This window comes from Hemitrygon akajei, unplaced genomic scaffold (genome assembly GCF_048418815.1).
Source record: "Hemitrygon akajei unplaced genomic scaffold, sHemAka1.3 Scf000078, whole genome shotgun sequence".
NCBI lineage: Eukaryota > Metazoa > Chordata > Chondrichthyes > Myliobatiformes > Dasyatidae > Hemitrygon > Hemitrygon akajei.
In genome coordinates, this window is record NW_027331964.1 from 1,872,810 (window position 1) to 1,886,907 (window position 14,098).

The 14,098-nt window shown below is 43.4% G+C and overlaps 1 protein-coding gene across 4 annotated transcripts in view; it reads left to right on the plus strand.

The window, feature by feature from the left end:
• Nucleotides 1-14,098, plus strand: part of LOC140722505 (NACHT, LRR and PYD domains-containing protein 12-like) — a 50,885-nt gene that overhangs the window by 16,243 nt on the left and 20,544 nt on the right. For all 4 annotated transcript variants that reach the window (XM_073037226.1, XM_073037227.1, XM_073037229.1 and 1 more), the window contains 2 exons: nucleotides 973-1,144; nucleotides 1,252-1,317. In XM_073037226.1, coding sequence (XP_072893327.1) covers nucleotides 973-1,144; nucleotides 1,252-1,317 — 238 coding nt within the window. The remainder of the gene's footprint in view (nucleotides 1-972; nucleotides 1,145-1,251; nucleotides 1,318-14,098) is intronic.

Consider the following 14,098-nt stretch of genomic DNA (forward strand, 5'->3'; position numbering starts at 1 on the left):
TGTCATTTTCGAATTTATTATTGCCCAGCTCCTCTCTCATGCCGAGGTAATTCCTTTATTCTACTGTAGCACTGATACCTCTAACTTTACTTTCTCCCTTTCAACCTGCTGGCTGAGTTCTGCTATTTTACGATCACTGCCTCTTAAGGGTTTATTTAGCTGAAGCTCCCTAATCAAATCTGGTTCAATTCACAACACAGAATCCAGATCCGCCTTTCCTATAGTGGACTCAACCATAGGCTTCTCTCAAAAGCCATCTCATAGGCATTCTATAAATTCCCTCACTTGGGATTCAGCACCGACCTGATTTTCCAAAACTACCTGGATATTGAAACTCCCCGTGACAATTTTAGCATTGACCTTTTTCCATGCCTCTTCTCTCCCCCGTTGTAATTTGTAGCCAACATCCTGGCTACTGTTAACATGCCTGTATATAATTTCCATCAGGGTCATTTTACCTACGCAGTTTCTTAACATCCTCATCGTCTAATCCGATATCACCTCTTTCTCAGGACTTTTCATTTTTAATGACAGCAGCTTAGATGCAACACTTTCACCTCCCTGCATATCCTTTCGATTCAATATTTATCCTTGGATTTAAGCACACAACTATTTTTCTCAGCCACGATTCAGTGATGCCCGCCATCCATTTGTTTTTGCTCTCTCTCTCCCCTCTCTTCCGTTCTTGTTGTCACATCTTGTTGATGTAATGCTGCACATTGACAGATCGTGGAAATTAATCACATTGCATCTACTGCAGGGTGTCAGGAAATCCTTATTCTTACACACTATTGACTTAGAATTTCCTTCAGTTACTGTTTCTCTGTTAATGACTGAACCCAGAGAGGATGAGGCAACAGCCCAGTGACTGCATCTGTTCTGAAGCTACTGGGGCCATGAACAGATACTTTCCTGCACATTCTCCATGTCTGTCTGTCTGCTCCACAATAATTCCATTGTTTCCTTTTGTAGAAAGTCACTGAACTGACAGAGAAGGGAAACCGGGCAGAGAGTTCCAGACTCTTCCTCAGTTTGGTGATGGACAAAGGCTCCCAGGCCCGGAGGGCGATGTGGGAATCCTTTCTGATGTGGAGGACTGAATTACCGAAGTTGGACAGAATACTGAGGGAAATACAGGAACTCGGTACGTTAAAAACACGCACTGAACACAAAGGCATTTTGAGATAAACATTTTAGTTATTTTAATTATTTTAGCTCTGTTTCCATGGATTTTTTAAAATATTTAAACAGGTCCTGATCCACAGGAATACATGAACATCGGCCAAGGTTTATCGGAATTACCCACTCAGCTGATCGGTGAGTGATGAAACGCACAGTTCAAACCACATCTCAAGTGTTAGTCTGTGACTTGGCAAAACCTGGTAATCAAAATTCGCCATTAATCACTCGCTGATCTCTGGATTCAAGTAACAATTCAACGAATCTCTCTTTGCAGCCTGAATATTCTACAATATATTTTTCTATTAATCCAGCTGTTGGTTCTGCTGAAGCCTTCACTCCAGGTCCTAACGCTCTGGGAATCCCAACACACCCTAGGCAGGCTCCTGATGCACTGTATGACCCAGTCCAGGTGACTTTTCTATCTTCAGACCTTTCATCTTCCAAGCCCCTTTTCCTTTGTAATAGCACTACACGCAATTCTGTTTGCTGATGTTCTTTACCTTTTGGAATTCTGCCAATGACTTGCACAGAGTTTGTCTGGCATTTCCTTTTCACCCGTTACTGCAACTACAACAGCAGTTTCTAGTGGTCCGATATCGACCCTCTCCCTTTTTTCACTCTTTATATATCTGGGAAAGAAAAAAAATACTTTGGTATCCTTTCTTATATTATTGACCATTTCCTGCACATTCATGAATAACTAGGAGCATCTATAACATAGTTGCCTCCGACATGACCCTAGTCACTAGACACTAGAATACTACAGCACAGTACAGGCTCTTCCGCCCTGGATGTTGTGCCGACCCATGTATTCCTTTAAAAAGAGTACTAAACCCACAGTACCCCGTGACCCTCTATTTTTCTTTCATCCATGTGCCTGTCCAAGAGGTTCTTAAATACCCTTAATGTTTTAGCCTCCACCACCATCCCTGGCAAGTTGTTCCAGGCACCCACAACCCTTTGTAAAAAATTTACCCCTGATGTCTCCGCTAAACTTCCCTCCCTTAACTTTGTACATATGTCCTCCAGTGTTTGCTATTGGTGACCTGAGAAACAGATACTAGCAATCCACCCTATCTATGCCTCTCATAATTTTTTAGACCTCTATCAAGTGCCCTCTCATCCTTCTACGCTCCAAAGAGAAAAGTTCCAGCTCTGCTAACCTTGCTTCACATGACTTGTTCTCCAAACCAGACAACATCCTGGTAAATCTCCTCTGCACCCTCTCCATAGCTTCCACATCCTTCCTATAATGAGGTAACCAGAATTGAACACAATACTCTAAGTGCGGTCTCACCAGAGATTTGTAGATTTGCACCTTGGCCTCTCTACTCTTGAACTCAATCCCCTATTAATGAAGCCTAGCATCCGATAGGAGTTTTTAACTATCCTATCAACCCGTGCAGCGACCTTAAGGGATGTATGGATTTGAACCCAAAGGTCCCTCTGTTCATTCACACTCTTAAGTAACCAACGATTAAACTTGTACTCAGCATTCTGGTTTGTCCTTCCAAAATGCATCACCTCACAATTATCCGGATTGAACCCCATCTGCCACTTTTCTGCCCAAATCTGCACCCTGTCTATATCCTCTTGTAACCTTCGACAACCTACAGCTCCATCCACAACTCCTCCAATCTTCATGGCATCCACAAATTTACTCACCCATTCTTCCACCTCTACATCCAGGTCATTTATAAAAATCACAAATGGCAGGGGTCCCAGGACAGATCCCTGCGACACTCCACTAGTCACCGACCTCCAGGCAGAATACTTTCATTCCACTACTACCCTCTGCTTTCTTCCTGTAAGCCAAGGTTCCACTTATCCCGTGCCTCATGATTTTCTGGATGAGTCTCTCGTGAGGGACCTTGTCAAATGCCTTGCTAAAATCCATGTAGACCACATATTCCACCGTACCTTCATCAATTGCTTTTTGTTACCTCTTCAAAAAACTCAATTAGCCTCGTGAGGCACGACGTTCCCTTCACAAAGCCATGTTGACCCAGACAGTAAATTCCAGGCACCCACAACTCTGTTAAACAACTACCTACAATTGCTGTAAATTTACCCCATCTCACCTTAACCAAATGCCCTCTGGTATTAGACACCAGTCATATGTAAAAAATAAACAAAATGCAGTCTGTCGACCCAGACTCATATCTCTCAAACTTGTACGCCTCAGTCAGATCTCTATTCTAACTCCAGAATAAACAAACCAAGTTTATCAAACTTCTACCAGTAGCACATGTCACCGAACCCAGGCAACATCCTGATGAACCTGTTCTGCACCCTCTCCAATCCTTCCAAGAGCCGGACAATCAGAAGTGAACACAATACTCCAGATGCTCCCTAAAACCATAAGACCCAGTAGCAGAATTAAGCCATTCGGCACAGTGAATTTGCTCTTCAATTACTCTCTACCCCATTATCCCAGTAAACGTCGAGACTCATCCTAATCAGGAACATATCGACCTGCATTTTAAATATATCCAATGAAGTGACTTCCTCAGCCGTCTATGACAATAATTTCACAGATTCACCACCCGCCAGCCAAGGAATTTCTCCCAGTTTGTGTCCCCGGCAGCCAGGACAGTTCCCCACAGTTCTCAAGCATGTTAATATTCTGTATGAGCCTCCCATGTGGGACTTTTTCAAACACTCTACCAATATACAAGTAGACAATATCCATGTTTAACTTCATCAATCTCCTTTGTCACCTCCTGGATGAACTCAATCAAGCTGGCAAGACACAAACCCGAACCAAAGCCTTGCGACTGAACCCCAAACCACCTCATACATCCTCTCTGTCATACTCCCACGGGGCAGAACATATAAAAGGCTGAAGGTATGTACCACCAGCCTCAACGACAGCTTTATTCTGCATTTATAAGACTACTAAATGGTCACCTACTATGTTATTATTGGCTCTTAATAATAATAAGACAATTTTATATCTAAAATTATAGCATCGTACATCTCGTAACTATTAACAACTCGGATAACAACTTAGATAACCACAATATACTCACAGGAGAGCAGACAGAATACCGTTCGGGTTTGAACAACAGATAACAGATTATTCTATTTCAAACCCTGTGGAAAGCAGAAATCTTTCAGTGTTGTATTGTCAATCAAAAAAAAACACATCTGATTCTGTTCCTTGTGTTTAAGAGAAGTTCCAAATATATATAAAATTCATACAATACTTGTGAAATTTCTACAACTGATGAAGCATTCGCGTAAAATAATCATCCTATTAATAACAACAGAGAAACAACGACCACTATCAAAATAAATGGAGGGATTTTCCAGAGCGACTCACTAAGCCCACTATAGTTTTGTCTAGCTTTAAGCCCACTCATAATTTACTGAAACAGATAAAAATCAGGTACCTCATCAGAAACAAATACCAAATATACCTTGACACAGCTATACATTGAGGATTTGAAATTATTTGCTCTTGCATCAGTAAAGCTGAAACAAACAATTCAAATACTGGAACTAATTTCCAAATATATAAGCATGAACATTAGATTAGAAAAGTACAGAACATGATTAAACATAAAGAAAGGTGCAATAGAGCCGGTAGAATATCAAACAGAGCATCAGGATGCAGTGTAACAGAATATGAAACGGATATTTAGGATATCAATAAGCAAAGAAAATAGATCATCGTGTGATAAAGGAAAACCTTCCAACAAAATTTACTGCAAGGCTGAAGAAAATCTGAATTTACTGCCAGGCTGAACAAACTTTGAATTTACATCAAGGATCAAGAAAATCTGCCAAACAGAGCTGAACAGTAAAAATATAACGAAGGTAGTAAACACTCACTGTGCCCATATTGACGTATAGTTTTGGTAAAATATCCTGGTCTGAAACAGATCTGCAAAATATGCAAAACAATAAGAACTGAAATAGCAATTTCTGGAAAACCTCGTGTGCACTGGAGCGCACTTGGATTGATATGAACGAGAACAGTATGAGGATGATGAATAACAGATCTAAAAAAAAAATGAGACAACATCCAGATAAAAATTTTCAGGATCAGGGTTAATATCATGGACACATGTCGTGAAAATTGTTTTTCTGCGCCAGCAGCACGATTACAGTAAAGTGTGTGAAGTGAGTCTGTATTTATGTATACAATTGTGGAAATATAATTGTATCAGCGTGAATTAATCAGTCTGATGGCCTGGTGGAAGAAGCTGTCCCGGAGCCTGTTGGTCCTGGCTTTTACGCTGTGGTACCATTTCCCGGATGGTAGCAGCTGGAACAGTTTGTGCTTGGTGAGACTTGGGTCCAGAATGATCCTTTGGGCACTTTTTACCCCCTATCTCTGAAATGACCTTAGTAGTAGGAGGTTCACATCTACAGATGCACTGGGCTGTCCACACCACTCTCTGCAGAGTCCTGCGATTGAGAGAAGTACAGTTCCCATACCAGGCAGTGATGCAACCAGTCAGGATGCACAAAATTGTGCCCCTATAGAAAATCGTTAGCATTTAGGGGCCCATCCCAAACGTCCTCAACCATCTCAACCATCTGTTTTTTCTGTTTTTCTTTTTTTTTGTTCAGACTAGAGAATATGCCAGGTAGGATGGTGGAATGCTCCTCTTGCAGGATGTGGGAAGTCAGGGAGACATCCAGTGTCCCTGACAACGATACCTGCAAAAAGTGTATCCAGCTGCAGCTCCTAACAGACCGCATTAGGGAACTGGAGCAGGAGCTGGATGACCTCTGGATCATTCGGGAGACTGAGCAGTTTATAGATAGTAGTTTCCAGGAGGTAGTTACACCTAAGGAACAGGGCACAGGTAATTGGGTTACCGTCAGGCGAGTGAAGGGGAAAGGGCAGTTAATGCAGGGTTCTTCTGTGGCCTTTCCCCTCCAAAATAGGTATACCTATTTGGATACTGTTGCGGGGGGGGGATGGGTTACCTGGGACAAGCTGCGGCAGCCGGATCTCTGGCACTGAGTCTGGTTCTGCAGTGCAGAACGGAGGGAGGAGGAAGAGGAGAGCGGTAGTGATAGGGGACTCCATAGTCAGGGGTACAGACAGGAGATACTGTGGTTGTGACAGAGACTCCCGGATGGTTTGTTGCCTCCCGGGTGCCATGGTCAGGGATGTCTCTGATCGCCTGGACAGCATTCTGAGGTGGGAGGGTGATCAGCCAGATGTCGTGGTACACATCGGTACCAATGACATAGGTAGAAAGAGTCAGGATGTCCTGAAGACTGAGTACAGAGAGCTTGGTAGGAAGTTGAAAAACAGGAGATAGAGGGTAGTAATCTCCAGATTGCTGCCTGTGCCACGTGCCAGTGAGGGTAAGAGTGCGATACTCTGGCAGATAAACACTTGGCTGAGAAACTGGTGTAGGGGGCAGGGTTTCAGATTTCTAGATCATCGGGACCTCTTCAGGGGCAGGTGGGACCTGTACAAGAGAGACGGGTTACACCTGAACTACAAGGGCTCCAATATACTTGCAGGGAGGTTTGCTAGTTCTATTGGGGAGGGTGTAAACTAGATGGGAACCAGAGTGCCAGAGCAGATAGTGGAACGGGGGTAAAAATAAATGTTGTTGGTCTTTCATGCAAAGTCACAAATAGCAAGGTTGTGTGTGGTGGTAATAATCTTCTGAGGTGTGTATATTTCAAAGCGTGGAGTATTGTGGGAAAGGCAGACGAGCTGAGGGCCTGGATTGACACATGGAATGATGACATCATAGCCATTACTGAAACTTGGCTACAGGAGGGGCAGGACTGGCAGCTCAGTGTTCCAGGGTTCCAATGTTTCAGACGTGACAGAGACAGAGGGATGACGAGTGGGTGGTGGCTTTGCTAGTCAGGGAAAATATTACAGCAGTGCTTCGGCAGGACAGATTAGATGGCTTGTCTACTGAGGCCATATGGGTGGAGCTGAGAAACAGGAAGGTATGATCACATTAATAGGGTTGTATTATGGACTACCCAATAGTCAGAGAGAATTGGAGGAGCAAATCTGCAAAGAGACAACAGACAACTGCAGGAGACAGAAATTTGTGATTGTAGAGGATTTTAATTTTCCACACATTGATTGGGACTCCCATACTGTTAAACGTCTAGATGGGTTAGAGTTTGTAAAATGTGTTCAGGAAAGTTTTCTAAATCAATATATAGATGTACCAACTAGGGAGGATGCAATATTAGATCTCCTATTAGGAAATGAGTTAGGGCAGGTGACGGAAGTCTGTGTAGGGGAACACTTTCGTTCCAGTGATCATAACGTCATTAGTTTCAATTTGATCATGGATAAAGATAGATCTGGTCCTCGGGTTGACGTTCTAAACCTGAAAAGGGCCAAATTTGAAGAAATGAGAAGGGATCTATAAATCGTAGATTGGGACAGGTTGTTCTCTGGCAAGGATGTGATTGGTAAGTGGGAGACCTTCAAAGGAGAAATTTTGAGAGTGCAGAGTTTGTAAGTTCCTGTCAGGGTTAAAGGCAAAATGAATAAGAATAAGGAGCCTTGGCTATCGAGGGATATTGGAACTCTGATAAAGAAGAAGAGAGAGATGTATAACATGTATAGCAACAGGGAGGAAATAAGATGCTTGAGGAGTATAATAAGAGCAAGAAAATACTTAAGAAAGAAATCAGGAGGGCTAAAAGAGGACATGAGGTTGCTTTGGCAGTCAGGGTGAACGATAATTTTAAGAACTTCTACAGGTATGTTAAGAGCAAAAGGATAATAAGGGATAAAATTGATCCTCTTGAAGATCAGAGTGGTCGGTTATGTATGGAACCAAAAGAAATGGGAGAGATATTAAATGGGTATTTTGCATCTGTATTTACTAAGGAAACTAGAATGGAGTCTATGGAAACAAGGCAAACAAGTAGGGAGGTCATGGAACTTATACAGATTAAAGAGGAGGAGGTGCTTGCTGTCTTGAGGCAAATCAGAGTAGATAAATCCCCAGGACCTGACAGGGTATTCCCTCGGACATTGAAGGAGTATAAATGTTGAAATTGCAGGGGCCCTGGCATAAATATTATGTCGATATCCACGGATCGGGTGCCAGAGGATTGGAGGATAGCTCATGTAGTTCTGTTGTTTAAAAAAATCTCAGAAGGTAAGCCGTTAAACTATAGGCCAGTAAGTTTGACATCGGTAGTAGATAAATTATCGGAAGGAATACTCAGAGATAGGATCTCCAGGTATTTGGATAGACAGGGACTTATTAGAAAAAGTCAGTATGGCTTTGTGCGTGGTAGATCATGTTTAACCAATCTATTAGAGTTTATCGAGGAAGCTACCAGGAATGTGGATGAAGGGAAGGCAGTGGATATTGTATACATGGACTTCAGTAAGGCCTTTGGCAAGGTCCCGCATGGGAGGTTAGTTAGGAAGATTCAGTCGCTAGGTATACATGGAGAGGTAGTAAATTGGATTAGACATTGGCTCAATGGAGGAAGCCAGAGAGTGGTAGTGGAGGATTGCTACTCTGAGTGGAGGCCTGTGACTAGTGATGTGCCACGGGGATCAGTGCTGAGTCCATTGTTATTTGTCATCTAACTCAATGATCTGGATGAGAATGTGGCAAATTGGATCAGCAAATTTGCTGATGATATAAAGATTGGAGGTGTAGTGGACAGTGAGGAAGGTTTTCAAAGCTTGCAGAGGGATTTGGACCAGTTGGAGGAATGGGCTGAAAAATGGCAGATGGAGTTTAATGCGGACAAGTGTGAGGTATTGCACTTCGGAAGGTCAAACCAAGGTAGAACATACAAGGTAAATGTTAGGACACTGAGCAGGGCAGTAGAACAGAGGGATCTGGGATTATAGATACATAATTCCCTAAAAGTGGCGTCACAAGTAGATAGGGTCGTAAAGAGAGCTTTTGGTACATTGGCCTTTATAAATCAAAGTACTGAGTATAAGAGTTGGAATGTAATGGTGAGGTTGTATAAGACATTGGTGAGACCGAATTTGGAGTATTGTATGCAGTTTTGGTCACCTAATTACAGGAAGGATATTAATAAGGTTGAAAGAGTGCAGAGAAGGTTTACAAAGATGTTGCCGGGACTTGAGAAACTGAGTTACAGGGAAAGTTTGAATAGGTTAGGACTTTATCCCCTGGCATGTAGGAGAATGAGAGGTGATTTGATAGAGGTGTATAAAATTATGATGGGTATAGATAGAGGGAATACAAGCAGTCGTTTTCCACTGAGACTCGGGGAGAAAAGAAATCAGAGGTCATGGGTTATGGGTGAAGGGGGAAAACATTAAAGGGAACATGGGGGGGGGGGCTTCTTCACACGGAGAGTGGTGGGAGTGTGGAATGAGCTGCCAGATGAAGTGGTGAATGCGGGATGACTTTGACATTTAAGAAAAACTTGGACAGTTATATGAATGAGAGGTGTATGGAGGGATATGGTCCAGGTACAGGTCAGTGGGACTAGGCAGAAAAATGGTTCGGCACAGCCAAGAAGGGCCAAAAGGCCTGTTTCTGTGCTGTAATGTTCTATGGTTCTATGGTTCTATCTGAGGTGAAAGAGGTGCTGGTGTGCCTTTTTTCACCACACAATTGATGTGTACAGACCACGTGAGGTCCTCAGTGATGTGAATGCCAAGGAACTTAAAGCTGTTCACTCTCTCAACCCCAGATCCATTGATGTCAATAGGGGTTAGCTCCTTTGTTTTTGCAACACTGAGGGAGAAGTTGTTTTCCTGTCACCACTGTGTCAGGGTGGTGACTTCTTCTGTGTAGGCTGCCTCGTTATTATTTGAGATTTGGCCAATAAATATAGTATCCTCAGCAAATTTAATTAGCAGCTTGGAGCTGTGGGTAGCGACACAGTCATTCGCATACAGAGAGTAAAGGAGGGACCTTAGGACACAGCCCTGAGGGGCTCCTGTGTTGAGGGTCAGAGGGGCAGAGGTGAGGGAGCCCACTCTTACCACTTGCTGGTGATCTGACAGGAAGTCCAGGACCCAGCTGCACAAGGCAGGGTGAAGGCCGAGGTCTCTGAGCCTCTTGTCAAGCCTGGAGGGAATGATGGTATTGAATGCTGAACTGTAGTCTAATAACATCATTCTCACATAAGCATCCCTCTTCTCCAGATGTGTAAGGACGGTGTGCAGAGCAGTGGCTATTGTGTCATCTGTTGATCGGTTGTGTCGGTAGGTGAATTGTAGGGGGTCCAGTGTGGGTGGTAACAAGCTGCAGATGCAGTCCTTGTCCAGTCTCTCAAAGCATTTGCTTATTATTGAGGTGAGTGCGACAGGACGTCAGACGTTCAGGCATGTTGCCTTAGTTGTTTTAGGTACAGGAACAATGGTGGATGATTTGAAGCAGGAGGGAACTCTACACTGGGAGAGGGTGAGATTAAAAATATCCGTAAATACACCTGCCAGTTGTGCCGCGCGCATCCTGAGTACCCGCCCTGGGACGCCGTCCGGTCCTGCAGGCTTGCGACTGTCCACTCGTTGGAAACACCTGCGAACTTCAGCCTCAGAGATGACCAATGTGCAGGTCGCTTTGTCGGCTCTCCTCGGGGTCTCAGTGTTGGCGATATCGAACCGAGCGTAAAGAGACTTAGATCCTCTGGGAGACAGGCAGCGATGTTGGCAGCACCACTGCACTTAGCTCTGAAGTCTGCATTGGGGTGCAGAGCTTGCCATAAGCTGTGTGTGTTGTTGGTGGAGAGCTGTGCCTGAATACGATCTCTGTATTGTCGTTTCGCTGCCTGAATGACTTTGCACAGATCGGAGCTGAATTTCTTGAGCTCCTGCTGATCACCGGCAATGTAAGCAGTCGGTCACACGGCAAGTGCTGTTCACACAGAACTGTTGATACAAATGTTGTGGTTTGGGAAGTCCTGACCGATTTCTGAAGGAAATCATCTCCCCTCTGTGACAATAACACACAGCTGGGGGATGTTGTTATTACACAGCTGTGATAATAACAGCCGGGAACTCCCTTGGCAGCCGGAAAGGTTTACACAGCAGCACCAGGTACTCCAGATCTGGGGAACAAAAGGGTTTGAGGGCATGGACATTCCGGGGTTCCACCAAGCATTAATGATCATGAAACATACCCTAAATCCTGTTCTCTTCCCAAATAGGTAGGTGTGTGTGTGTGTGTGTGTGTGTGTGTGTGTGTGTGTGTGTGTGTGTGTTTGTGAGTGGGGGGGTGTGGTGGTACTGGATGACGACACGATTGTTGGTGACGGTAGGGGCCAATTCTGGATCTGTGGACTCGGGAGCAGTTGGGACAGAGGGACAGCTGGGATGCAGTCGCTTGGGTAGTTGGATCCTTCTTGCATCCCCCCTTCGTTTCAGCAGTCGCTCTTCTGGGTTCCTCAAAATTCCTGGCTTTTCCGTGGATCAGCGGCTGCCACTCGTTGACCTCCATATTTACCTGAGAGAGCCTCTGCTTAATTTGGTCCTTGTACCTCCTGCGCGGGGCACCACGATCTCTCTTGCCCTGAGATAGTTCTCCGTAGAGTACTGCTTTCGGTAACCTGGAGTTATCCATGCGAGACCTGTGGCCTGTCAGACGTTGGATCTGGCTGAGCAGTGAAGTGGCTTCAGGGCCTGGAAGTTGAACATATATAGCTGTGCATGTCTGTGTGATTATATGAAATATTAAACTAAATAAGTAGTGCAGAAATAGAAATTTAAAAAGAGATTAGTGAGGCAGTATCGATGGGTTTAATGCCCATTCGGAAACTGCATGGTAGAGGAGAAGTTGCTCCTGAATCGTTGAGTGTGCGCCTTACTCCGTTCCTCGTGAACCAGACGGTGATGCAGCCAGTTACAGAGGTCTGCAAGTTACATCTGTAGAAATATTCGAGTGATGCTGGAAACTCCTGATGAAATATAGCCACTGTTGTGCCTTCTCTGTAGTTGCATCAATAAATTGGGTCCAGGTTAGATACTCGGAGATATTGACAGCCAGTAATTTGTAATTGCTCAATCTTTCCACATCAGATCCCTCTGTGTGGACTGGTGTGTCGTGTTCCCTGATCTCGCCTTTTCTGAAATTCACAATTAGCTCTATTGACATAGATGTCGACAAGGAAGCGTCGAGCCCCTGGCTCAGAGTTGGAGACCTCTTCCCAGAAACAGAAGAGGTCATTGTAGCAATACAGGACAAGGTTGTTGACACATGTAGTTATCAATAATACAGAATAAACAACTAATAGGTCCAAGACGATATATGCTGAAAATTATAAGAGAAACTACAAACAATCCGACTTTACAAGATCCTGCAGTAGTTCAACTGAATCTCATTACTTGCACAAGCACAATAAAATGGCGGACAACATTCACAAAAACATTGCTTAAACTACAACTGATGAAAAACACCATCATTTACTAAAGGTACAAGCCTCTTCCACTTTTAGAGTTAGAGTCCTTCATATCATACTGCGTCCGATCATTATTTCAGATAGGATAATCCATGATCTGCGTTCGGATGTAATTTTACAGGATAAACAAGCAAAAGCAACCTTTTAAATATATATATAGCCATTCCAAACACACATAACTTACAGAAATGAATTAGTAAAAAAAAATACCAGAAATATGTTGAATTGAAAGGGCAAAATGAAAGACTATGGAATACGAACAGGGAATTATTTATCCCAATCGTAATATCAATAACTGGTATCATCCTAAATGCTTTACAGAACAGTATTAATAAATTAGGTCCACACGGCGATACTTGTGTAAATCTTCGAAAACCCATAACACTATACACCACGAGAATAGTCTGAAATCTCCTATCAACTGAGACATGAGTGTGCTTGGCTATGCCTGTACCTCAAGTTTTACCAGTTTAGGCTAAGATAATAATAAATAATAATAATAATAATAATAATAATAATAATAATAATAATAATAATAATAATAATAATAATAATAATAATAATAATAATGACTTATTTATAAAGCACCTTTCATCCAGACGATGCCGTTCAAACCGCATCACAACGGGATAAAGTGCAAACTAGAAAATAAAAGACAAAATGTGTCAGTCCTAATATACACCTCAGACTTCTGCACAGTACTGTAGTTTAAGGTGTTGAATTCTACAGTTTAGGAACATAGTCCCAAAAAAACTCAACGCTGACCTCCCAATGATCCTTTGGCCTTCTACCTTATCGTCTGCCTGCACTGCATTTTCTCGGCAACTGAAACACTGTTTCCCTGAACTATTCTGTTCCATTTTTCCTTGTACAACCTCATTGCACCGATGTGATGTAATGATCTATTTGGATCGCATGCAGAAAAGTTTTCCATTTTACAGTGGTGCATGTCACAATAATAAACCAATTTACCGATTCATTGTCAATAATAGAGCGCCCCTTGGTTGCTTAAGATTGTTATAACCGGGGGGGAGGCGGGGGGTGACAGTGCGGATGAGCTGCCACGACCTATTAAATGCTCCCAGTGGCGAGTAGCCTCTGTCCATCTCCTGGCGTTCACGTGCGGTTTAGCCACTCATCCCGGTATAAGCGTTTCTTCTGACAGGAGAAGGGGCAGAGGTGGGTTACTGGTGCCTTACAACCATTCCTGTCATTCCGATGGGTTATCGATTCGCAACGTCACTGTGATTCTCCCCCAGATGCTGCCCAATTTGAGTATTTCTCGCGTATTCTGCTCCAGTTTTGATGCAAGAGCAGTGGGCACCTGTGACTCCCCAGTGTGCAGATTGGCCAAAATGCACAGTGTCCTGCTCTCCATAGTACCACACCAGATCAACGTTAACATCGTCTGTTAATGAGGCAAACAGTGCCTTAAATATAGTGAAATGTTGTTGTAACAGGAGTGCAGTCACGATTGCAATAGGATATTCAAGATTCAAAAACTTGATTGTCGTTCCAACCGTACATCAGCTCTGCAGTGTAGAATGAGACAGCGTTT